The sequence below is a fragment of the Balaenoptera borealis genome, assembly GCF_965194805.1.
Source record: "Balaenoptera borealis genome assembly, chromosome: X".
In the NCBI taxonomy this organism is placed as follows: Eukaryota; Metazoa; Chordata; class Mammalia; order Artiodactyla; family Balaenopteridae; genus Balaenoptera; species Balaenoptera borealis.
In genome coordinates, this window is record NC_138881.1 from 125,302,187 (window position 1) to 125,325,220 (window position 23,034).

The 23,034-nt window shown below is 55.6% G+C and overlaps 2 protein-coding genes and 1 long non-coding RNA gene across 18 annotated transcripts in view; 1 reads left to right on the forward strand and 2 right to left on the reverse strand.

Annotated features, from left to right (window-relative positions):
* Positions 1 to 5,871, forward strand: part of MTMR1 (myotubularin related protein 1) — a 66,941-nt gene extending 61,070 nt beyond the window's left edge. For 9 of the 11 annotated variants that reach the window (XM_082376118.1, XM_082376117.1, XM_082376115.1 and 6 more), the window contains one exon: positions 4,056 to 5,871. In XM_082376118.1, the coding sequence (XP_082232244.1) occupies positions 4,056 to 4,217 (162 nt within the window). In that variant the 3' untranslated portion in view covers positions 4,218 to 5,871. The remainder of the gene's footprint in view (positions 1 to 4,055) is intronic. The other 2 variants (XR_014239410.1, XR_014239411.1) reach the window with 2 other exon arrangements.
* On the reverse strand, positions 884 to 4,046 carry LOC309620115. The gene is made up of 2 exons (XR_014239419.1): positions 3,314 to 4,046; positions 884 to 3,197 (listed from the first exon to the last, which is right to left on the reverse strand). It is a non-coding gene; the product is annotated as an uncharacterized lncRNA (long non-coding RNA).
* A 1,388-nt stretch (positions 5,872 to 7,259) lies between the features above and the next one.
* Positions 7,260 to 23,034, reverse strand: part of CD99L2 (CD99 molecule like 2) — a 105,942-nt gene continuing 90,167 nt past the window's right edge. For all 6 annotated transcript variants that reach the window (XM_082376173.1, XM_082376171.1, XM_082376170.1 and 3 more), the window contains 4 exons: positions 16,666 to 16,704; positions 16,064 to 16,183; positions 11,068 to 11,133; positions 7,260 to 9,903 (listed from right to left, as the gene is read on the reverse strand). In XM_082376173.1, coding sequence (XP_082232299.1) covers positions 9,839 to 9,903; positions 11,068 to 11,133; positions 16,064 to 16,183; positions 16,666 to 16,704 — 290 coding nt within the window. In that variant the 3' untranslated portion in view covers positions 7,260 to 9,838. The remainder of the gene's footprint in view (positions 9,904 to 11,067; positions 11,134 to 16,063; positions 16,184 to 16,665; positions 16,705 to 23,034) is intronic.

Sequence of the window (23,034 nt, forward strand, 5' to 3'; positions counted from 1 at the left end):
CTGAGGGTTGGAATTTCAACTTACGAATTTAGGGGGGGACACCTGTAATAGTCCCCAAGCCCCACTAACCATGGGGAGGACTGAACTGTTCATGTCCCTCTCAGTTGCGTGGCATGTGAACGTGGACAAGGCCGTCACTTCACTAACCTTCCCTCCATGCTAGGAATTCGCTTGCTGTAGCCTTGGCTTCGGGCTCCGTCCTGACAGTGCAGCCTGCTGCCTGGGGCACCACTTCCTGCGTGTGCACGGCTCACCACTCACCTCGCCTCGCCTCGCCACTCGCCTCCTCTTTCCCTTACTGTTTCCTTGCTCCGTCCACCAGTTCCGTGAAGCTTCAGCTATGGAAGCCCTTTCGTCCTCTAACCCTCTGAGTTGGCTGCGCTGCCCTGGAGACCTGAGGACTGTCCTCCAGAGCGTCACTATCAGGGCCTGTTCAGCACAGCACTTGTCCTCCTCCCGGAGCAGCCCCTGAACTGGGCCTCCCGTCACCCCCCCACCTACGCCCCCGTCTCCTGGCCTGCGATGGATGCTGCATCCCGCCAGGGGCCCCTCAAACCCTCTGACCCCAGAACGCTTTCCCTGCCCTCGGCCTCACACCATGCTGACAGGGGACACTCAGAGAACCTTTTCTTATGAAACCTTCCCTGACCTGACCCGCCCCTGCACTTACTCTGAGGGCCCAGCTTCTGTCACCGCATACGAGGCAAATGTCTAACGCGGGCATGGGGCCACTAGCTGCTTCCCGCGTTGAAGTGGCCAGGGCAGCGGGCACGTCCACACCGGCGCGGACATGCTGGGCGCCAGCAGGGCCAGAGCACGTTTCTACCTACTGAACACGAGGGTTCTGGATTTAATGTGTGTTTTGAGTAGCAAAAATGCCAACTTTTTTAGGAGTTGTAAAGTGTTCCCTTTATTGAACAACATCTGAAGTTGAGGCACAGTCTCAGCTCTTTTCCCATGAAACCAAACAACAGTATACAGTTAGGCAACTTCTTTGGTCAGTGGTCAGTATTCGAAATACAGGTTTTCAGTTTCGTGGCCAGTAAGCCATCAGTCACTAACTTCAGGCGTCCTTTGCTCACACCTGTACCGACGAGCACCCCTCCTGTTAGTTCCATGGCGTCTGGAAAGTTAACAATCGGCCGTGGCCTTCAAAAAGCCACCTCACGAGCATGGTACCCAAACCTGTCCCCTTCCCTCTTGTGAGTAACCCACGCGTCTTGAGACCCTGGACTCGTGCAGCCAAAGTCAGTCCTGCGACGGCCCCTTTGGCGCCTGGCGGCCTCCTGTCACCCGCCCCGCCCCCCCCCAGGCCTCTGGGTCTGTCATCTCAGCTCCCGGATTCCCTTCTCCGGGCCACAGGGACAAGGTGGTGTTCATCGCCATTTCCCTCTCCTCTTAGGTTTGGCATTCTGCAAGGCTGGCCCCTGACACAAGCGCTGTTATGAGACTGAATCACCCCCAGGCGAGCTCCTGGCGCAGCGCTCCGCCCTGACCCGGTGCCCTGACCCGGCTCGTGGTCTTGGGCTGCCAAATCCAGGGCCCCTGGAGCGCTGCTTTCCAGTCTTGAGTCGCTTAGGCACCCAAGCCTTCCGGCAGCTCCTTCCTACGTGTTGTGTTGTTAGAAATACACCAGGGCTGAGGTCTCCTACCGCCCCGCCCCCCTCCCCCACCCGGCTCCCTCTGCTGGCGCTACCAGCCTGGCCCTGTGCTGGTCACGAACTTGGTGAGGACAGGGCCCAACTCCTTCTTCAAGCCTGCATGCTGCACGCTCCTCTGTTCTCGAGAGCACTCGAATTCGTACTCGTCTGAGCGCACTCAGCTCAGGACGATCGTGAGAAGCACAGGCATTGCTGCTCCGGGATGAGGCTCTCGGGGGCGCCCCGGCCAGGGCCAGACCCCGACCCTGGCAGTGAGTCAGTGCCCACTGCGCGGAAGGTCCCCAGCCTCCTGAGACCTCGCAGGGGTGCGAGTGGCAAACGGATCCCTACAGAGCCCGGCACAGTGCTTGGAGGGCTCAGGGGGTGGTCTAGCTTTGTGCGTCCCCCCTGCATCTTCAGGTGAGGACTTGATCGCAGGGGCTGTGGGCCACCGCGGCTTTGCAGGAGGCTCACGGTAGCAGCGCAGCACAGCACAGGCACGGGAAGGGCAGCAGCGGGGCCTGGCCAGGGGATCAGCGTGAAGGCTGGTGTCCAGTGATGGGGCAAGGAGCCGGGCTGGGCAGAGCAGAGGCGGGGGCAGGAAAGAAAGGCAGGGGCACAAGGCGGCTGGCCTCTTTGAGGAGGAGGGGCTAGGATAGCTGCCTGGAGGGGGCCGCCTGGGCCTCCCTCAGAGGATGGCTGTGTGGGGACTCCCGTGGCGTTTAGTGTCACACATGCTAGCGCTGGGCGACTGGCCCCGAGATGGGCATTTTCTCAAACGAGCATGCCTTTGATCTATTGTAAATGAAGATAACGTGTGACAAAAGATAACGAAGGCTGCGTGGAGACTAAGATGAGAGTCTCGGGCCTGGGCGGGTGTGAAGTCGCGTGTCACCCGCATGGCTCGCCTCTCTGACCCCAGGGCCTGGCTGTTGGTAATGGTAGCTTGATCGCAAAGCGACTGGAATCAAGTCCCACCAAATGGGAAAATACCCAGTAGGTCCGAGGCTAAGAGGGGAGCTGTTGCCCACCTCCCAGTGGCCTCTCCTTGTTTGGGGGCCTTTGCCATGGGCCTCCCCCACTGCCGCCCCCTCTCTCCTCCCTGGGGCCGAAGTCAGGAGTGTGTTCTGAGCCTCTTCTGGGCGGGTTACCGGGCACCCTCGCGCATCGTGGACACCTGGCCGCCTCCCCCGCCGCCCCTGCCTTGTCTGGCTCTGTCGTCCCTGTCCCCCTGCCCCTCATCCCTCGCATGCGCTCACCTCTCTGGTCGCTCACTCTCGGGTCTCGCGTCTCTCTCACCTGTCTCCTACCTTCCCGCTTCGTCCGCTGGGGTGCTCACCACTGGCACCCCTGATGGGATGGCTCCCAGACTTCGTGGGGAGGTCATGATGAAACACGCAGGCGTGGCAGGAGCGCAGAGTCTCCAAAAGGCCCCCGCCCAGAGCAAGTGCCCTTCCAGCCTGTCCCTGTAGGATGAAGCCCAGCCTGTGAGCGAAAAGGGTCGGGGGATGGTGCCCCAGGCAGAAGGGACAGCACACGTGTGGCATCTTCCAAAACCTGGAAGGTTCGGGAATGCAGGAGGGGAGAAGAGGCAGGACTTGGTGAGGGCTGACCAGGGGAGGCAGGCTGGGGTCAGACCACACAGGGCCTTGAAGCCAAGGTCAGGATCTTACCTGCAGGCCTGCAGGAGGAAGCCAGTGGAGGCTGTTCATGGCATCCTGGAGCCTGGCCGGGGCTCAGGGCCCAGGCTGGTGGCTGCTGCCCCCTTGCCCCTCAGGCGGTGACTTCCCTCCCCGGTCTGCTTCGCTCCACGAGGGCAATGCCAGCTCTGGGCTGTCTGGGCTGCGGCAGGTGCCCAGGGCAGCTTGCGAACTGAGCGCGGGAGGGAGTGGGTGCTGTGGCCAGAAGAGTCGGGCTGGGAGGCTGGGAGGCCCCACAGCCCGGGAGCACCGTTCTCATCTCTGTGCTCCGCGCATCGACGGGTGCAGGAATCGGCTGAGGCGGGGGGCGGCGCTGGCGTGGCCGGCACAGGCTTTGTGAACAGGGACGGGAGCCAGTGGCCTGGGCCCCTCCCCCGGCACTGCCCCCTCCAGGGCCTTCTGCCCGCGCCCGTCCAGGCTGATGAAGACACGCGGCTGCGAAGTGCAGGAAGTGCTGGTTTAACAGCAGGGTTTTCAGTCAGCAGCGCGACGTACGGAGATGCAGAAACGGAGGTGCAGGGGGTGTGCGGGGCCACGGCCACCGATGCTGCTGGGTGGTGGCCTCAGCCGAGGGAGCACCCGCTGGGGAGGACAGCCAGGCCACGGCTCGCGGGGAGGGGCCCCTGTGCCCGCGGCGGTGAGGGCGAAGGGCGGGAGGCGGGGGCCGGGCTGGGGAGCGGCGGGAGGCGGCGCTGACCCGCGTCTCTGCCCGCAGACGCCCATCCACCAGAACCTCAAGGAGCTGCTGGCCGTCCGTGCGGAGCTGCAGAAGCGGGTGGAGGACCTGCAGCGGGAGGTGGCCGCGCGCGCCTCGGCCTCGTCTGAGCGGGGCTCCTCGCCGTCACACTCGGTCACGCCCGTGCACACGTCGGTCTGACGCCGCTGTCCCTGCGGCCCGGGCGGGGCACCTGCGACTTGTCCGATTAAGGCCCGTGCCCGCCACGTCTCAACGGCGCTTTCCACCAGTGACCGACCGTGTGCTAGGGGACAGCGTAAGTGCTGTTGTGTCGTCAACACCCTTTTCCCTCCTGCCAGCGCTTTCCCAGGGCCGAGTGGGGGACACTCGAGCGAGCGGAACGCAGGGCTCAGGCTCAAGGTGGGGAATCCTCGTGAAAAGCCACCCCGCTCCCCTAGTGGCCACGTGGCAGCCCCGTGGCTCCTTCCAGCTCTCCGCTCCCCCTCCAGGGCTGTTCAGTTAACTCTGTGCCGGGGAAGACAGGCCGTCACCGTCTTCCCCAGGGCCTCCTCGCGCCAGGGGTCCTCCGGTACCACTTCTTGTTGTGTACATATAAGGTATTTTTAAAAAAGAGAAACATGCCTTTATTTTCCTACGTCCTTTTTTTATGTTTAGACTAGTCACCCAAGGAGGCATCTGCTTGACGGGACTGGGTGAGGAATTTTCAAAGCAAGCTCATGCTAACTTTGACGTGGTACATTTGAAGCACAATTTGAATGTGGCCACTTAAGGCCATGTGTTCCGTCCTCACCCGACTCTGGGACCTGCCACTTCCTACTGCTGACAGCTCTCTGTCACAGCGGGTCTGCTCTCGCCTGTTATCTGCTGTCTGAAATAATCGTTCTCGTTTTATCGAGATCCCTTCAACTCGGTTTATTCCCGTCACTGCATGTCGGTATTTTAAAGCAACCACTGCGCTGTGACTTCAGATGCCGAAAGCAGAGCACTCGCCTCCCTGCGTTTCCTCATCTCAGAGCCACTCGGGCCTCTCCTCCCCATCTCACACCTTCACTCACCGGCTGGGCTCTGGGACTCCATCAGTCTGGGCAGGAATTAATTGACCGTCAGCTGGTTCATCCACTAGAGCTAGAGCTCTGAGCTGCTCCGTGTGGCGCGTCATGCAGAATCTTGCACATTTGCGCCCCACCCTCCTCCTTCTGGTGCCCAGGGCCGCGCCCATTCCTGCCAGCCCCGCCTGGGACCCCAGCGCTGCAGGAATTAAGCTGGCCTTTGAGTGGGGGGAGCTCATCGGGTCAGACCTGCATGCAACTGCCTTGTAGTATCTGGTTGGTTTCAAATTCCTGGATGCTACCCAGAGCCCTACACAGCGACCTGATTTTTGACGTCATTCTTAAAGGTTTCTCACACTCAGATACTTAGAGAGGAGATGGTTTCAACTTGGAACCTTCTGATTCTTACAGAAAATTATCTGGTATCTGTAAGGTATCAAATATTTATTCGAGGTAATTTGATAACCTAAAATCAGTTCTCCATTTTTATCATCTGGGGGATTTGCTTCTAAACTGTGTTTTAATTGACATAACTTTTGATTCATGCTTCCCACATAGCTGAAACCTTATTTATGAAGGGATAAACTGGATTATTCATTGACATACTGATTTTTTTAAATGGGGACCCATTTTTTCCCCAGAAATATCACATAATCCCCAGCTGCACTAAGACTGCCAACCTTGGTGTGGGCTGGAGGCGGCTTTTGACAGAGCCAGCGAAGCCAAGTGGGCCATCCTTGCCAATGTCAGCATCCTGGGCCCTAGGAGGACCCCCTAGAGGCTCCCATTCGGTTTGAAAGCAGCACAACAGATCATTTTCCTTTGTGTGTTCCTAGCACAGAACTGTTTCTAAAACAACTTGAAGTACAGTTTTGTTACCTAAGCACTTCTTTTTTCGGTTTTATTTAAGTGTACTAGAATGTAAAACCTCTATGGTTCAGATTTTTAAAGACTGGTGCAGTATTTTATTTGCGTCATCTGATGCACTGTATTTCAATCTGTAATTAAAATAATGTTTGCTCCGTGGTCTCATTTTTTGTTGTCCTTTTAAGTTTTTTTTTGGTGATATTTTTCCCTTGTGGAAAATTAGTAAACATTCAATACACGTCATTTTATTATATGCCAAGCACAGTTAGTGCATGTAAAGTACCCTTACGTGATTTAATTCATTTACTAAGTTGTAAGTGCAATTTATCATAAGACTTGAGTGTTTTGGCTGAAATGGGTAACTATTCTGATTTTAAAATCTGAAACGCCCCTGCACCTTAACCTTGAGAAAATGCTGCAGATGTGAGGAAAGGACTGGACCCCCTGAGAGGCAGGTGTGGCCCCGAGGAAGCAAGGCCAGCTTTCTAGCCCATGAGTCCTAGCTCTTAAGTGGGACAGACTTCTGAGAAGCCCTGGGGTCCCCCTCCCCCCGCTCCGGAGTCTCCGGAGGGAATGCTGGCCTTTACGGGGCTATAAGAGGCCTGGACGAAACCACGCCGGCCCCTGCGGCTCACCCTTCTTCTAAGGCCTGGTGTCCCTTTCCTCCTCCACACAGCAGTCACTGCAGCTGTGGGCCCCGGCAGCGACAGCCGAGTGGCAAGGCCGGGAGGGCCACAACTGCTGCCCGGCAGAGTCACGAGGGGGCTGGGTTTGAGGACTCGGTGCTATTTTACTACAAGGCCGCTACGGCAGGAAGGCGCCACCCAGCGCACTGTGAAGCCCTGCCAGCGGCCCCCGCATCTTCCTCACGCTCTCTTCTCAGTTTGCAAGGTGCACCGTGTGACAAGCGCACACCTGGTCCGCAGCAGAACACGCTGCACGCGCGGCCCCGGCCCCGCTCCGCTTTCTCGGGCTCAAACAGCCACACGTCACCCGAGTCGACCCCGGCTACTGGCTTTCTTTGAAGAAGGCAGAGCAGTGGGCTTAGGAGTTGCGAGTTGGGGGCCTGCCTCTGCCCGTCCCTACCCCCGTGACATGGGGCACGGCCTCAGCTCCCTGTGCCACGCAGGGGACCGCCCCCGGGAAGCCCGACACGAAGCCGCACAGCCAGAGGGGAAGTGCAAGAGCCCTAACCCTCTTGAGAAAGGCCCTTGGCTGGCGGGGAGGGGAAGGAGGTCGCCTCCATATAATTAATTAGGAAAAACCAGCATCACTTAACAAAGGGAGTGCCTTCACACCATCAGAATACAGGGATCTGTTAGGTTCCGTTTTGTTTAATGCGAACACGAGAGAGCTTACAATTCACAATTAAACACGAGCACAGAGAAAGTATCGGGGATCCTGAGGTCAGTGTCCACCTCTTCTTCCTCAGAGAACTGGTACTGACCCCCGCCCCAGGCAGCCGAGGCGCTGGGCCGGGCGCTGCTCTCTGGGTGCCATGGGGGGAGGGTGCCCGAGCCGGCTAGGCGGTCCTGCCTCCTTCCCCCAGGGGCTCGGAGTTGCTACTGTAAACACTGAGCCCCCTCTCCCCGTCCCCAGTTAAGCTGACAGTGATCAGATACTGTCAGCTGGCCTTTCTAGCTCACTCACCGTCTCCACTACCACCTGGGACGGGCCCAAGCCAGTCGATGAAGCCTCCAGGTGGACACAGCTACAAGAGCCCCCGGGCATCAGCCAGCATTGGTCCCCCACCCCCCCCCCCCCCGTCCCCAGGATGTGAGCCCTGCAAACGGGTGGGTGAGTGACTTTCAAGGCCTCTCCGGTCACTGGCACAGGGCTGGGTGCTGGGCTCTGGGCTTGCCACACAGGGCACCGAGATAGACAAGAAGAGTGCGATGGGTCTCTCTTAACCAAAGTCAGTGCTACTGAGAAAATGGATTTGCAGAGGGCGCTGACTTCACATCACAGATAGGATTTCAGGGTCTTCACCATCAGATGAGCCTCGCCGCAGAGCTAAGGTGGCCCACCGGGGGCGCCATGCCCGGCCATGCCCAGAATCACATGGGCCACGTCACTTCCTAGTCACTGCCGTGACTGACTTCTCTATAAATGTCCACCTTCCCAGTGGCTGGGAGAGAAGCATCTTACCACACGCAAGTGCTGCCTCGTCTCCTTCTTTAAAATGCCTGGGAACGTTGGCGAGCAGCCCTCCTAACGCGATGAGCTTCCGAGCACTGCCCTGATCCCTTCCCAACTCCTGTTACTCAGGACACGGGCCCTCCCTGGGCCCTGAGGTCACCCTGTTTTGCATTCATAGCTTGCTGTCACCTAAAGTCCCTCAGAGCCGCCTCCAGCCCAGCAGCACGGGGGTGGGGACATCAGCCCTGGCCAGCCTGGAGAGGGACGAGCCTGGCAAAGCTGACAACAGCCTGTCCCATGAGGGCAGGGCGGGGAGGTCCTGGAAACAGGCAGACCTCACCAGCGACCGCTCTGCTGCTCACTTCCTGGAGCTCGGGGGCCGCACACGATCCAGCCTGCCTGGCATGAGCCTGCAGGCGGGGGCGTCGGGGGGCCCACGGCACGCCCTGTATAACACGAACACACGAGGCCATCTAAGCTGCGGGGTCTGTTCAGATGTCAACTGTCTCCCTAAGAAGTCGGAGTTGCCTCATCCCAACCTAGCGGACGTGAAGGGGCTGACACAGCAGTCCTGCAGCACGTGAAGCTGGATTAATAGGACCCCGCCTTCCTGCTGACTCACACGATGCTTCCAGAAGTGCTCTCTGACACCGCAAACTCATTATCCATAGACGGTGGCTCTAGACTCTAGCTCAGCCGGACAGCAGCGCTCCCAGGATCAGGACCACACGTGGGCCTGACAAATGTTCCAGGAAGGCGGCTCTGCTCCAGCCAAACACGACAGCGGCCGCAGGTCCGGGTGCCCGCGGGCCCCCACGCGCTGTCCGTCAGAGGGCAGGCAGGGTGACTAGAGACTCACCGAGTCCGGTGAGCTCCCACACCAAGCCAACGCCCCTCTCCCCTCCCCTCCCCACTACGTACATCTTCAGGCAAACAACGGGCATGCTTCAGGCTCTGACGCTCGTTCTTGAGGTCTGTAGCTTTTGCTACCAAAATAAGCACACACATGCCCCCAGCCCCAGTAGAAAACTCACTGCCACAGCATAAATGATCCCTCAAACTAATCGTGTCAGCCTGGAGACCACGTCCGGTCCCACGGCATCATACGGGAATTAGGCCTGAGAGCCACAGCCTCCTACACATCCAGAAGATTCCTGAACTCTCAAGGCAGGGATACTGTGACATGCACGTTTTCACTTAAATGAAAGGCCACCACTTGTGCCAGCTCTTGGGAAGCCCAGCGGCATAAGGGCTGCAGCTGGAAAGAAGGATGGAAATAAAAACACCCCTGGGTGTGGCACGTGAGCGGTGTCACCCGGCGCTCACCGGCGAGCTCCTCGCGGCCGCACCCCTGCCAACAGCCCTTCCAGGTCACCGCCAGGACTGCCTCCCGGCAGAAACCCACCCAGCAAGGCAGTGCAGCGGAGGGGATGGCAGGGCCCCAGGTTCAGACTCTTGCCCCGCAGCACGCGTGGCCTCTGGCCGCCCTCCGCTCGGTCTCCCCCCTCCCAGCTCACTAAGGATTTCCGCAGAAAGGCTCTCCAGAGGCCGTGCGGCAGGGCGGGTGCACGAGCCAAACTCACGAACACCCAGAGCTCGTCCGGAAACTGAGAACGACAAGAAGCCAATGACATCGAAGGAGCAGCATGGCAGCCGTGGGTCCAAACGAAACAAGGAGCTGGGTCCCAAGCAGCGGCCCTGTGTGCCCACAGCCTGCCAGGCGGAGCGGGGCCTCCCGTCAGCCCCTCAGATCCGGGGCGGCTCCGGCGGCGGCGGCTCCACGGACTGCGTCTGCAGCGCTGAGTATTTCACTAGGGACAGGAGAAACCCGTCAGCAAGGAGTCATGTCCAGCCCACACGAAGACACAGAGACACAATCATGTCCTTCCCTGGGCACAGAAATCCGGTTCCCCGTCTGTCTGTCCCAGACAACTGGCCCCTGGCGCCCGCTGTGGCCCTGGAAACGAGGAGGGAGCAAATGGACCCTGTGACCAGCTCGGCCTCCACTTTCTCATCTGTAAAGTGGGAATGGTCCCGGCAGAGTGACTGGGAGGAGTTTTTTTGATTTTTTTTTTTTTTTGGCCACGCCACGTGGCTTGTGGGATCTCCATTTCCTGACCAGGGATTGAACCCGGGCCCGGGCAGTGAAAGCACCGAGTCCTAACCACTGGACCGCCAGGGAATTCCCAAGGGAGGAGTACTTTAAATAAAGCACGTAACACAGCAATTGGCCCATGGTAGGTACCAACACCGTGGTGGCCAAGAATTGAAAACATGAGTACAGTGACTGCAGCTGTAGAGTCCCTTTCCCCACGTTTGAAATCCAGCGCTATCGAGTCCATCCGGCGTTCTATCCTAAGTGACCGGATGGGGCCATGCACCCATTGCAGCCCTGGGCGGTCCCTCCGGCCGCAGCCTCAGCGCCCAGCCCAGCAAAGGCACGCCTGGGCTCCGGTCTCTCCCGCCCACCCCGGCCTGGAAGCCCTTCCCCGGCCTCGGCTGATGCCAAGCATCCTCCTCCCCCTTCTCCGTGAAGCCTTTCCCGGTCGCCTCGTTGGCATTCTGGGGCCACAGGCTGCATCTGCCTTGAGAGGTTGGCCACTGCAGGCCGGCAGCCTGACGTCACGCAGCCTGTAATCGCTCACCGCACCCGGCAAGTGCCTGACAATCACAGGACGGCGGGGGTGGGCCTCCCTCTTGCCTGTGGCAGTTTTCAGATGGAAAGGGCCCGGGTCTAGGTCTAAAGGTCCCCACAGCTTCCGTTGGCATCTGGCCGGCGCGAGTCTGTTTCCGCTGGCGGGGAGCAGACGCCCTGGCTGTGGCCCCCGTGTCCCTGGCGTCAGCCCATCGTTCTGGCTGGACGTTCTAGAAATGGATGCCTCTGAGCGTCCCGCTTTCCTAGCCCGGTCCTGCTCAGGGCTGCGCCCACCCGCCAGGCGGCCTTCGGCGGGGGACAGTGGCCTGCAAGTCCTCACCTTGGGGCTCCTCACACACAACGGCCTCCAGGTGCTCCCCCTTCACGTAGTCCGCACTGAGACCCTCTGCAAAAGGCAAAGGGCGGAGTTGGTGACTGACGCGGAAGCGAAGGGTCCCCGGCCATGAGGGGGCGCTCCTGACCAGGCCCTCCGTCGTGGTGAAAAAGCCCAGCCCCCTTGACGAACGCAGACCCCTGCAGCCTGGGCCCCCCAAACGTCTCTGTCCCCTCATCTGGGCGGAGAGCGGCTGGCAACGCGTTGCCCTGCCCTGGACTTCTCACCCTCCTCCTCAGATGTGACGTGCGGCAAAGGCCCCGACACCCATCCCCGTTGGCAGGTGCCACCACGTTGTGAGACTGCAGGCCACACAGCAGCTCCGCCCGGCAGAGGGGGCACCCGATGGCAGGGCTCAGCGCCACCCCTGGGTCCACGTGCTGGCCAGGAGCCAGGGAGGCAAAGAGGGAGCCAAGCACTGCGTGAGTGACTGATGGAGACGGGGCGGGGCAGACGGCTGGATGGGCTCCGCCGGGCAGCAGGAAGGCGGCTGTCTGGGCCAGAGTGGAGGGCCCAGGACCCACGGACGGCTGCTCTGGTCTAGTGAGTTATTTGGGCTTCCTCCCCACCCGTGTCCAAGAGGGACCTGGGGACTCCACAAAGCATCCTCTGCAGGCCAGCACTCAGGCCGCTGCTTGGGGAGACTCAAGAGGCCATGTCTTGTCCCTGGATAAGCCGGGGACTGGAAACCTCCTCAGAGCCCTGGGCCTGTGGGAAACGCAGGCCACAGTTCTAACCAACCGACTGAGCAGGCGCCAGCGTAAGTCACTCCGCCATCCCGGGCTGCGTTCAGGCTCCTCACGTAGAAGGGACGCCTGCCTGCCCTGGTGCTCGCTGGGCTCAAGGTGGGCACCAGATGGGCCCAGGAAAAATGCGGGTGTCGCATGTCGGCAGGTGTGGGGCGGGATGGGTGACGGAGCCGGTGCAAGCTGTTCCCAGCGGATGGGCCAGGGCCAGGAGATGCGCCCTGAGCCTCCTCATCTCTGCGCAGCTGCCAAGCTAGCATGCGCCAGACTGCCTTCTGCCCATGGGCAGGCCTCTGGTTGCTCCACGGGGATGACCGTCAGTGGGCATCTGAGTCCTGAACAGGACCTCCACGCCCGCCCCAGCACCCTGAAACGCACGTGGAAAACTAAAGATGGTCGTGGTTTCAGCCAAGTCGGTGAGCACCAGGGAAGGGGACGGGCGCGGGGTGGAGAGTGGCGACAAGGAACGAGAGCAGTGGGGGGTGGGGGGAGGGGAGGGGAGGACGATGAAGGGTAGAGGCCAAAGCAGAAGAGGAAGATGAGTAAGTCAAAGCACGTCGTTACCTTGACCTTCTGCTGCATCTGAAGGCAAGACACAAAGCTTAGGACCCTGGAGCAAGAACTCAGCCCCCGGCAACAAGACACGTGGGCTTTCCACGCGACACGCCGACCCTTGGCACTGAGGGCAGAGACATGGGGAGCAGAGGGTCCCCAAGGCTGGGACCCCTTTGGTGGCAGTCGATACCGCAAGCCCCTGAGCACCACTGCGGGGTCAGGCCCTCCTAGCAGTCAGTGCCATCCCCCAGGGCGTCCCCGTGCGCCGGGTGCAGAGCAGCTTGTGCCCTGCCTTCCCTGACTTACTTCCCCGAGGAGATGGCTGAGGCCACTCTGGGCAGGCGCTTAACAGAAAGCGTGGGCATGAGAGTCCTGTCCCCCAGCTTCTCAGGGGATTAACCACCCAACGGACATCCATGGGGCTCCTCCTGATGCCAGCCCAGCCTAGGTGCCAGGGACACATCAGTGGCTGAAACACACGCAGTCCCCCACGGAGAGCGATGGGCTGGGGGGTGGGGCAGCAGCCGCGGACACAAGCCCACAAGCCTCGTCCCACCCCAGCGGCCGCACGGCGGGGCAGCAGGGGGCGCTGTGGCGGCGTGCAAGGCAGACATCTCCGCTGGCCCACAGGCTGGGAGGGCGGGAAGGCGCCTGGGAGGGTGTCCCAGGCCTGAAGGAAGAGGGCTGCTAGGGGAGTGAACAGGACGCCGGGCGGGATGCTGGAGCAAGCGGCGCCCACTCGGGTAAGTCAGTGCGGCTGTGGAGAGGCTTCTGGGGACGGGGCCACGGGCGGGGAAGAGAAGGGATGCGGCTGGAGCCAAACCATGAAGGGCTGTGAATGTGAAGCTCAGGGGCTGGGCCGGGAGGAAGTGTGCATTTGAAGTGGATCCCGCCGGCTGCTCAGAGCAGGGAGAAGGGTGGGGGAGACTGGGGCGGGGGGGGGTGCTGATGGAACCATGCAGATGGAGGACCAGGGCGGTGGCGGTGGAGAGGTGCGGCCCAAGAGCAGAGCGGGGATGGAGGACCCAGGAGGGCTGGTGGGATTCATAAGGGGAGGCGGGAGGGGGTACAACATACACACTTGGAAAAAAATGTTGGTAGCACAGCGGGCGGACACAGAAGCAACGGGGGGCTTCTTCAAATGTGGGGATGCGCCGCTCTCAGTTCCCTTCTAAGGAAACTGGGGGTGATGGTGGTACTCGCACAAGTGTCCAGCTGAGGGGCTCAGGACAGTGTGGGTTTAGCAATGACAAGGACATCACCGACAGACTAAGGGGAGAGGACCGGGGGGAGGGCCACCCACCCTCAGACGGAATGGGGGGGCTGGGGGAGGCCCGCAGGTTCCGTGAGCTTCCTGGGAGCCCCTGGGAGCCCCCGTCAGCCCTGCAAGCACGCTGGCCCCCCTGGCCTGGGCCCCCCGGCACGCAGCCCAGCAACATAACACCCTCACTTCCAGGCCACCCTCCAGAGAGAGAGGTCACATCCAATCGCTCAACTGTATGTGCCAAGGCCTTCATGTTCTCACATTTTATTGGGTTTTGCCCGCTAATCCAGTTTGCAAAACCTCAAATCTGTTTGTTTCAGGAAACAAGTGTGAAAATAATGTACTTTCACCTGAGTGCCCCCACTGGGACAGACAGACACAATCCAGACATCTATTCTTGGCTTTGGGCATCAACCTCTTTCCCCCTCCTTGTTCCCATCTACTGGCACCCCTTCCCTTCTACATTCACCGCTTCCCGTCTTGAGTGAGTTCCTTCAACAATCCCCTCAGCCTCTGTCTCCTCAGCTATAAAATGAGGGTGCCCGGCACTGCTGCGCCACTGGGCTGTGGGAGTGCTCAGGGCGGTGACCCACACTCAGTGCCGGGCAGTGTCAGGCGCTGGCAAGCGTGGAGCGTCTGGGAAGCCATGGTTACTATAAGTTTAGGCCCAGCTTTTAGTTTCTCATTTACCCAACATGCATTTTAAAGTCTCAAAAGCCATCCCGTGGCACACGAGCCACCTGGCCCAGCTCTGCAGTGGCCATGTATTTGACAGCCGTGAATTGCACTCATCTCACTGTTAGGGTTACAATGCTGAACTGGGGTGAATGGTGGCCCCTAAAGGCTATGTTCATGTCCTCACCCCTGGAACCTGTGGATGTGACCTTATTTGGAAAAAGGGTCTTTGCAGATGTGACAAAGTTAAGGATCTCAAGATGGGATCATCCTGGATTTAGGGTGGGGCCCACACCTAAATGACAAGTGCCCTTTAAGAGCCAGAAGATGACACAGAGGAAAAGGCCACCTGAAGACAGACGCAGAGATTGGAGTGATGCAGCCATAAGCCAAGGGATGCTCGGGGCCACCAAAAGCTGGAAGAGGAAGGAAGGATCCTCCCCTAGAGCCTCCAGAAGGAACCAGCACTGCTGCCACCTTGATCTTGGATTTCTGGCCTCCAGAACCATGAGAGAATAGATCTGTTGTTTTAAGTCTTTTGAGCTGGGACAAGTGATAGCTCTAAGGCCAACCCAGCCTCCAGCTCTGCACTCCCTCTCCCTCTTCCTGTTCACACCACTCTACAGCCAAGCTTCGGGCACGACAGCAAGTGGGTGGGAGCTCAAGCAGGGCAGCCGTGAACAGCTGTGCCGGTTGTGTGTTATGCACAGCCTGTGGAGCACCAAACACAACGGAGACGGCGGCAATATCCGCACACAAAGCATTCTGGGACCCAAGTCGTTTCCTGGGAAGCTCAGGTCCAGGCTAGAATTAAGCGCAGAGGCCCAGAGCAAGGGAGGGGGAAGCCTCACAGGGGATGGTCCTGAGCTGCAGGAAAGAGGAAAACTATGGCTGAGTCAGGGTCCCTCACTTGAACTAAAAATCGCCTGTCTTCAACCAGAGACACTCTCGGCAAACAGCGACACATCGACACTGTGCTTATGAAACCATCAACAATGGCATCCCCACGGGGCTCCCCCGACACGGGGGTCCCGTGGCTGGGCTTCTCAGACACATTCCATCTGTAACTATTCAGTTCACACACCTCGGATAGAGTCACAGCTACAGCCGAAACTGAAAGCCGCCTATGTTACGAAGCTGGTGTGTAAGGGGGGGCAGGGACCACACTCTCCTCTTCCTTTAAAACAATTCATGATTCTCTGGCTCACGGGGAGGAGCGGGGGCACCCAGGCAGCGGGCAGCGGCTCCTTGGGATCTGAGAGGGAGGGGAGGGCTGCCAGGACCTCCGAGGTCCCGGGGACGCCTGCCTTCTGCCTCCGAAGGGCCCACATCCCCTTGGGTGAGGTCCGAAGCCACGTGGATATTCAGGGGCTCTCCTGTTCTACGAGAAGCCCACGGCTCACCCTTGGAAGATGAAGGTCATTGGGCCCAGCCCAGTCCTCTCTTCCAGGCCGCTTTACACTTCAGTTTGGCCGAGGTCTGTCCCCAAGGGTTTTAAAATGTGCAGCACCACCTCCACCTCAGCCCGGGGAGATCTGCTGGGGAGGTGTCTCGGGGAGGTGTCTCGGGTAGGCTGTGGAAGGTTCCTGAATCTTAACTTGCTCGGGGTTCTGCCCCTTCCCCTCCAAAGCCCTGGCCCCTCTGTTCACGTCGAGCAGCGGGAGGGTGCAGCCACGGGCGGTCGCAGGGCAGGTCCACTTACGCTGAATGCTGAAGCAGAACTTCTTCTGCTGGTAGGAGATATAGCTGGAGACAGCGCCGATCAGGGCCATGGCCAGAGCACTGGCCACGCCGGCGATGGTGCCGGTCTCTGCGGACATGCCTGGGGAATGGAGAGAGGCAGGGTCAAGCCCACAACGCCACGGGGATCGGCTCAGGCACCTGGCTCTCCTCTAGCCAGCGAGCTAAGCTTGTTCTAGGGCCCGTGACCCCCAAGCTAGTGTGCGGGGCTGTGCCATTTATACCGAAGGGCGTAAAATGACACAGTGTGCCCATGTGTCTACCAAGTACTTCCCGTTTGCCGTAAGGATTCCCATATTGAGCGGCTTGAAAGGTGGCCGTGGAGGTGCTGCAGCCTCCACCCCGCCAGCTGAGGCCCAGACAGGCCAGCGGGCTGCCCCCGGGGCCACTCCCCTGGGATCCAGAGCTTCACGCTTAATTCCTTTAAAGGGCTGCATTCCTCTGCTGGTGGCCTCACGGACGGGTCTCTACCAGGAACCATCACGGGAGGGTCGGGAAGACCAGCTCTGAGAGAAAGCGGGCCAGTTTGTGGTTTCCAGCAGAAACCTCGGGACTCAAACTCACCGGATCCTGAGTCTTCCCCGCTGCCGTACTGGCCATCACCTGCAGAAAGGACAAAAGCCGTCAGTGTCCTCCGTGACCACCAGCTCGGGGTCGGGAGGGACAGCCCCTTCCCGACTGGCTGAGCCTTCCGGGTCCACCTCTGCCCCAGGCCCCGCCAGCACAGCCCCCGTGGGCTCTGCCCTGACTGTAGCAAGACCTGCTTCCTTATGCCTGTCACCTGCCAAAGCCCAGGTGGGACGTTTTATTTTTGAAATGACAGCGACTGTGCACTGAGAACGTGTTACATCCTGGCTCTTCACACGCAGTCCGCTGGCCCAGGTGCGCCCAGCAACCATCCCCAACAATAGCACAGGGAGCAGAGGTGCGCAGGCGGGGGACCTGCCGGCAGGTGGCGGAGCTGAGCCCACGCCAGGCGAGCCTGACTCTGAAGGATAGCACCGCGTGGGTCCCATGCATCTAGTGTCCCCTGTAAAATATATTTATCATTTACCTAATTATAGAAACACGGTTATGTAAAACTTTGTTTTAAAAAAGGACGAAAAACTAGCATAAAAATATTTCATCATCCTACTACCCAAAGAGATTTACAGTTAATATTTCAATTTCTTTTCCTCCTGTCCTTTGCCCTTTACCTGGTTTTCTTCAAATCCAGATGCTTCTGCTCATGTAACTTAGGTACACATACGGTGGTGCCCTTACGACATGCTACAGGACTAAGTGATAATCAGGAGTTTTTTAAGGGCCATCCACTTCTGGCTTGGCTTATAGTTTGAGTTGTTCTTGGAACATAAACCAATGCAGGCTGACAATTGCCTATCTAGGATTTTGAAATTCAAAAAGCTCTGAAATATCACAGAGATGGAGAACAGATTAGTGGTTGACAGGGGTTAGGGAGGGTGAAGATGGAGGGAGTTGGCTGTGATGAAAAGAGGAAAACGGGAAGGATCCTTGTGGTGACAGAAGTGTTCTTTTCTTGACTGCAGTGGTGGTCACACAAACCTACATGTGATAAAATTTCATAGAACGAAACAGACACTCTCTCTCACACACACACACACCCTGCCCAGACAGCAGCTCCCTAACAAGCAACCGGTGCCATTTGGGACATTAATTAGCCTTGAGCACTCCCTTCACGGCGCCTTCTTCTTCTCAGGACATAATGCTCATTAATGGAGGGAGCCCGTGTGCCCAGAGCCCAGGGTTCTTGGGGGAAACTGCTCTAGTATGCTGGGGGGGGATGTAGGTGCATGAATTGTAACAAATGTACCCCCTCCGGTGGGGCATGCTGCTAATGGGGAGGCTGGGGGCGCGGGGAACTCTCCATACAATGTGCTCAATTTTGCTGTGAACCTAAAATTGCTCTAAAAAATAAAGTCTTTTTTTAAAAATAAGAGTCTTGGGGGAGAAAATGAGGTTTGCTATGTTCCCACCTGGGACTGAGTCCTTGAGTTAAATGCATTTTACAGACATCCATGATTGGAAATGAATGGTTATTTACAAAACAAGGAACACTGGCATTTTCAAAAACACAGTCACTGCTGTTGGAGGAAGCAGAGCAGAGAGGAGGACATGAGTCACCCTGTGCGTTAACGTGTGAGCAGCGAGGTCACCTGTGAGGACTTGGAGTCCGGCTGCGCTGGCCCATCACTGGTCCCTTCTGCTGCGCCGGAGGTGGCTGTCGTCAAGGGTAGCGGCGAGCCCCCTCACAGGCGTCCTCTGCTGACGTGTTCGTGTCACTAGATTTCCAGATAGGAATGAGCAATTCAACCCACTCTTTGGTTCACCTTGAGCTGGAATGAAGCTGAGTGTTCCCAAGTCTCCCTTTCCTGATTAATTCTTGATCATGAGGATTCACAACAACTTGAACCTCACAATCTGTATGGCCAGGAGCTACGAGGGTGTTACATGAAATGTAAACAGGAAGGCCCCCTGATCTCCAGGGGCATCTGGAGAGCTCTGGCTCCCCCTGGCTGTCAAAAATATTCAAATGCTCAATTCTTCAGTCTCTAGGAATCCCTGACTATCTGACCATCTGTGATTGGACAAAAGCGTTTTTCTAAGAAGATGACAAATAAATGTTACTCCCTCCTCAAAAAAAAAATGTGATTCCCATCCTGTGGGTTACTCACTGCTCAGATGGGCACGTGGGCTGAGATACTAAGAGGTTAAAGAACAATTGGAAAATAAGACCCCACTCATTCTAGATCCTTCCATCCCTTCTAGTTGCATGAGCCTGAAGTAAAGTCGGCCACCAAGGCTTGCCATTGGAGTTAGCCAAGCCAATGTCACGGTTTTGATCCCTATTTGGCTACTGAGCTCCATTCACTTCCCCTGAGCACAGGCTGAACCCAGTTCCTTTACGAAATGCATGCCATGCAAAAAGTGGTATTGGGACAACTGATGACCCACTGGCATAACAAATTTATCCAAACCAACACCACCAAGGGAAGTAAGTTTCCAATAAATATAAAATGGATGAAGCCATAAAAGCACTATGAGAAAATGTAGGACAACATTTATATTGTCTTGGGGTAACGAATGACTTTCTAAACCTGGCCTTCAAGCCAGGAGCCTGAAATGGAAAAGATTATATCAAAAGTCAAAACTTCCGTACTAAAAGCACAAGATAGGAAAGGGAAAAATGGATAAATCGGACTCTGTCAAAATTAAAAACCTTTGTGCTTCATAGGACATCATCAAGAAAGTAGAAAGACAGCCCACAGAATGGAAGAAAACATTGGCAAATTCTATATCTGACAAGGGATGAGTATTGAGAATAAAGAACTTCTACTACTCAATAAAAAGGCAAATAATTCAATTTTAAAATGGACAAAGGATAGGAAGACATTTCTCCAGAGAGATATACAAATGGCCAATAAGCACACGAAAAGAGCTCAGCATCATTAGTCACCAGGGAAATGCAAATCAAACCCACGATGAGATACCACTTCACACGCATTAAGATGGCTAGAATCCAAAAAAAGGTAAATAGCTGTTAGTGAGGATGTGAAGAAATTGGATCTTTCAGACAATGCTGATGAGAATGTAAAATGCTACAGCTGCTATGGAAGACAGGTTGGTGGTTACTCTCAAAGGTAAACACACAGAGTTTCCACAAGACTGAATAATTCCACTTCTAGATATATATATATATATACCCAAGAGAATTGAAAACACCTGACCACACAAAAACTGGTACACTGATTTCATTGCAGCATTAGTCGTAAAAGCCAAAAAGTGGAAACCACCTAAAGGTTCATCAATTGATGAATGGGTAAATAAAATGTCTTTGGAAGGTATGAAAAGAGATTAATAATCCCTAATGTAAAAGGAGCCCTTACACATAAATGAGTAGAAAATGGGACAATGGGCATGAATAGGTAATTCACACAATGTATTAAGAGCGTCTAATAAGACAGAGGTGAAAAGTGTTTCACTTCTTGGATGCAAAGAAATGGAAAATTTAAACAGGATAGCATTTTGTACCGATCAAATCTGCGAAGAGTACAAAACTAAAATACCCAGTGAAGGTTGAGTATATGAGCAGACAGGCAGCTGTTTCCTTCCTAGTGGTGGAAATGGCAGCTGGTACAATTGTAATGGAATGCCATGTGGCAGTACACTCGAAGAGCTGCATCTTTAAAAATGTACACCTCCTGTGACTCAGCAGTTCAAGTTCTAGGAATTTGTCTGACAGACAATTAAGGTTTCATACATTTGGCGATGAGGAAGTTCATCCCAGCGCTGTGTACAGTAGTAAAAAGCTGGAGGAAAAACCCTCTCTGTACAAATATAGGCCCTGGTTAAAGAAGTCACAGTGAAACACAATATTATGCAGTGGTTGACATGATTTTTTAAAGGACTCCCTAATACAGAAAAAGATATTCAGGGTATTATTGAATTTAAAATACTGGTTTTAAAAAGGCAACACGATCCCATTTTTGTAAAAATATTTACGAATATATACTTTATGCATAGAAAAAGTACTGTGAGCATATACTCCCAATTATTACTAGTGATTCTCCCTAGGTGGTAAAACAATAAACAACTATTTTTCATAGAATTTTTCAAAGAATGTTTAAAATATGCAAGCCACATGCAAATTTATCTACATCTACTTCCCCATAACTGGAGAAATAGTTCAAAGAGGTTATTTCACAGGTCACTGGCAGGACCTTCATTTTCATGGACAATATGTTTTGTATCCTCACCTGCCTTCTGAGTTCACAATTATACATCACAACTACATACCAAAGAGTCTAGAGTCACCTTCTATTGTACTAGAAGTTCCCCGGTACAGCATATCTCAGATTACAATTTGCTTTGAGTATAGACACCTATACATGTAGATAGTTATGGAATGCCAGAGCTCTAGGGACCACTGTCATAGCGATAGTGACTGCCATAGCTGTAGGGACTGCCACCATAGCTCAAGGGACCCCATAGCTATAGTGACCACCATAGCTATAAGGGCTCCTATAGCTATAGTGACCACTGTAGCTACAGAGAACACTGTAGAACAGGAGGCATTACCCTGTTGTCAACAGAAATGTTACCTCAGCATCTTCCAACATAAAAGAACAATACACACATATTGATACATACAGACATATCAATCTTGAGTCGCAACAGCCGCATGCCTGTCAGACAGGGATGCAATGCACCGACGTGTCCCTCACTGACAACAGTGCAATTCCAGGCTCACAGCCAGTGCCTGACACGTCTGATTTGCTACGGGCGCGGAGAGCCACGTGACAGTGGTAGATAACAGCTAGAACGGCCGAGGGGGGACGTTCAAGTGTTTCAGGACCTTTGTAAGTATGCTAGACTTCCAGCAGCCACAGCTAGGAGTTTTAGATTTTTTTAAAAATTATCTTCATTATTAAAAAAGTGGCAGCAGAAATGCAAAGTAAAATTTTAAAAAACTGAAAAATGAATAAACAAAGAGGGACAAACACTTGCTTCAAATGACCCATGGTTACGAAGTCAAATCGAACTGAAAAGAGTCAGCCAGAACATGGCTCCCTCGGCTAACCACTGGGGATGCCATTCCTCACTGTTCCAGAAAGTCTCCAAGGTCCAGATCTCCTCCGTCCTCCACCTCAGGGAAGAGAACGGTCACCCTACCCTCTAGATAACGTGACAGGTGCCCCAACCCAACACTGAGCTGTACACCCCACCTACCTATGGCAAGCTCCCAAGACACCAGAAGTTATCTCAGAGAAAAGCCCTGTGTTCATGCTGCGCTCGTGCGTGCATGCGTGCGTGTGTGTGTGTACGTGCACGTGCATGTGTGTTGGGGGCAGGGGCTCTGAGGGAGCACGTGGGTTTTTTCACATTCTAGAACACTAGAACCAGAGAGCTGTTCTTCACATCTGAAACATCCTATTTCTTCATGTTATGAAAGCTGAAAAAAATACAGAAATGGGTCCATAGAGAGACATGGAAAGGGCTGTCTGGGGGCAAGTCCCTAACTTTTTTCAGCTCCCAATAGAAGGCAATGTTTCTGGGGTAAGCCCTTCCACTTAAGCTCTTTTGCCATGATTATGTTCCCACTGAGACCCAATTCCCTGTTGCATGAGATCAACTTAATGGCTTGGAAGGGACCATGACAGGGCCCAGATATTTCGAGTCAGTGACTGTAAATACAGTAAAAATGGAAGAGGAACGATTTCTTTAGACTTGGAAGGGAAAGTAGATAAACACAACGTGGTATATCTATACAATGGAATATTATTCAGCCGTAAGAGGAAATGAAGTACTGAGCCATGCTATAATGTGGATGAACCTTGAATACATGCCAAGTAAAAGAAGCCAGACACAAAAGGGCAAATGCTATACGATTCCACTTAAATGAGGTACCTAAAGTAGTGACATTCACAGAGGCAGAAGGTAGACTAGTGGCTATTAGGGACTGTGGGGAGGGGAGAATGGGGCATAACTGCTTAATAGGTACAGTTTCCCTTTGGGAAGGTTCTGGAGATGGATGGTGGTGATGGTTGTACAATATCGTGAACATACTTAATGCCACTGAATTGTACACTTTCAGTGATTAAAATGGTAAATGTTATGTATGTCTTACTACAGTAAAAAAAATTTAAACTCAGTCAGGAACCCTGGGGGCCTGGAAGACTCTAGAAGACTGGAGGTTCCAGGTGGGGAGCAAGCAGAGGCCTCAGCAAGGCTTCCCATGCGTGGTATTAGAAGAGAAACACATGGAATGAAAATTCAAAGGCAGGAAGCAGTCTGCCGAGTCTGTCCAGGCACCCGCGAGACAAGAGGGGAGAGCAGAGGAAGCCATCTGTGCAAAGCCCTGGAAGGCAATCCAGGACCGAGGCTCCTGGGCCCCGGAAGGCTGCAGCTGGAGGG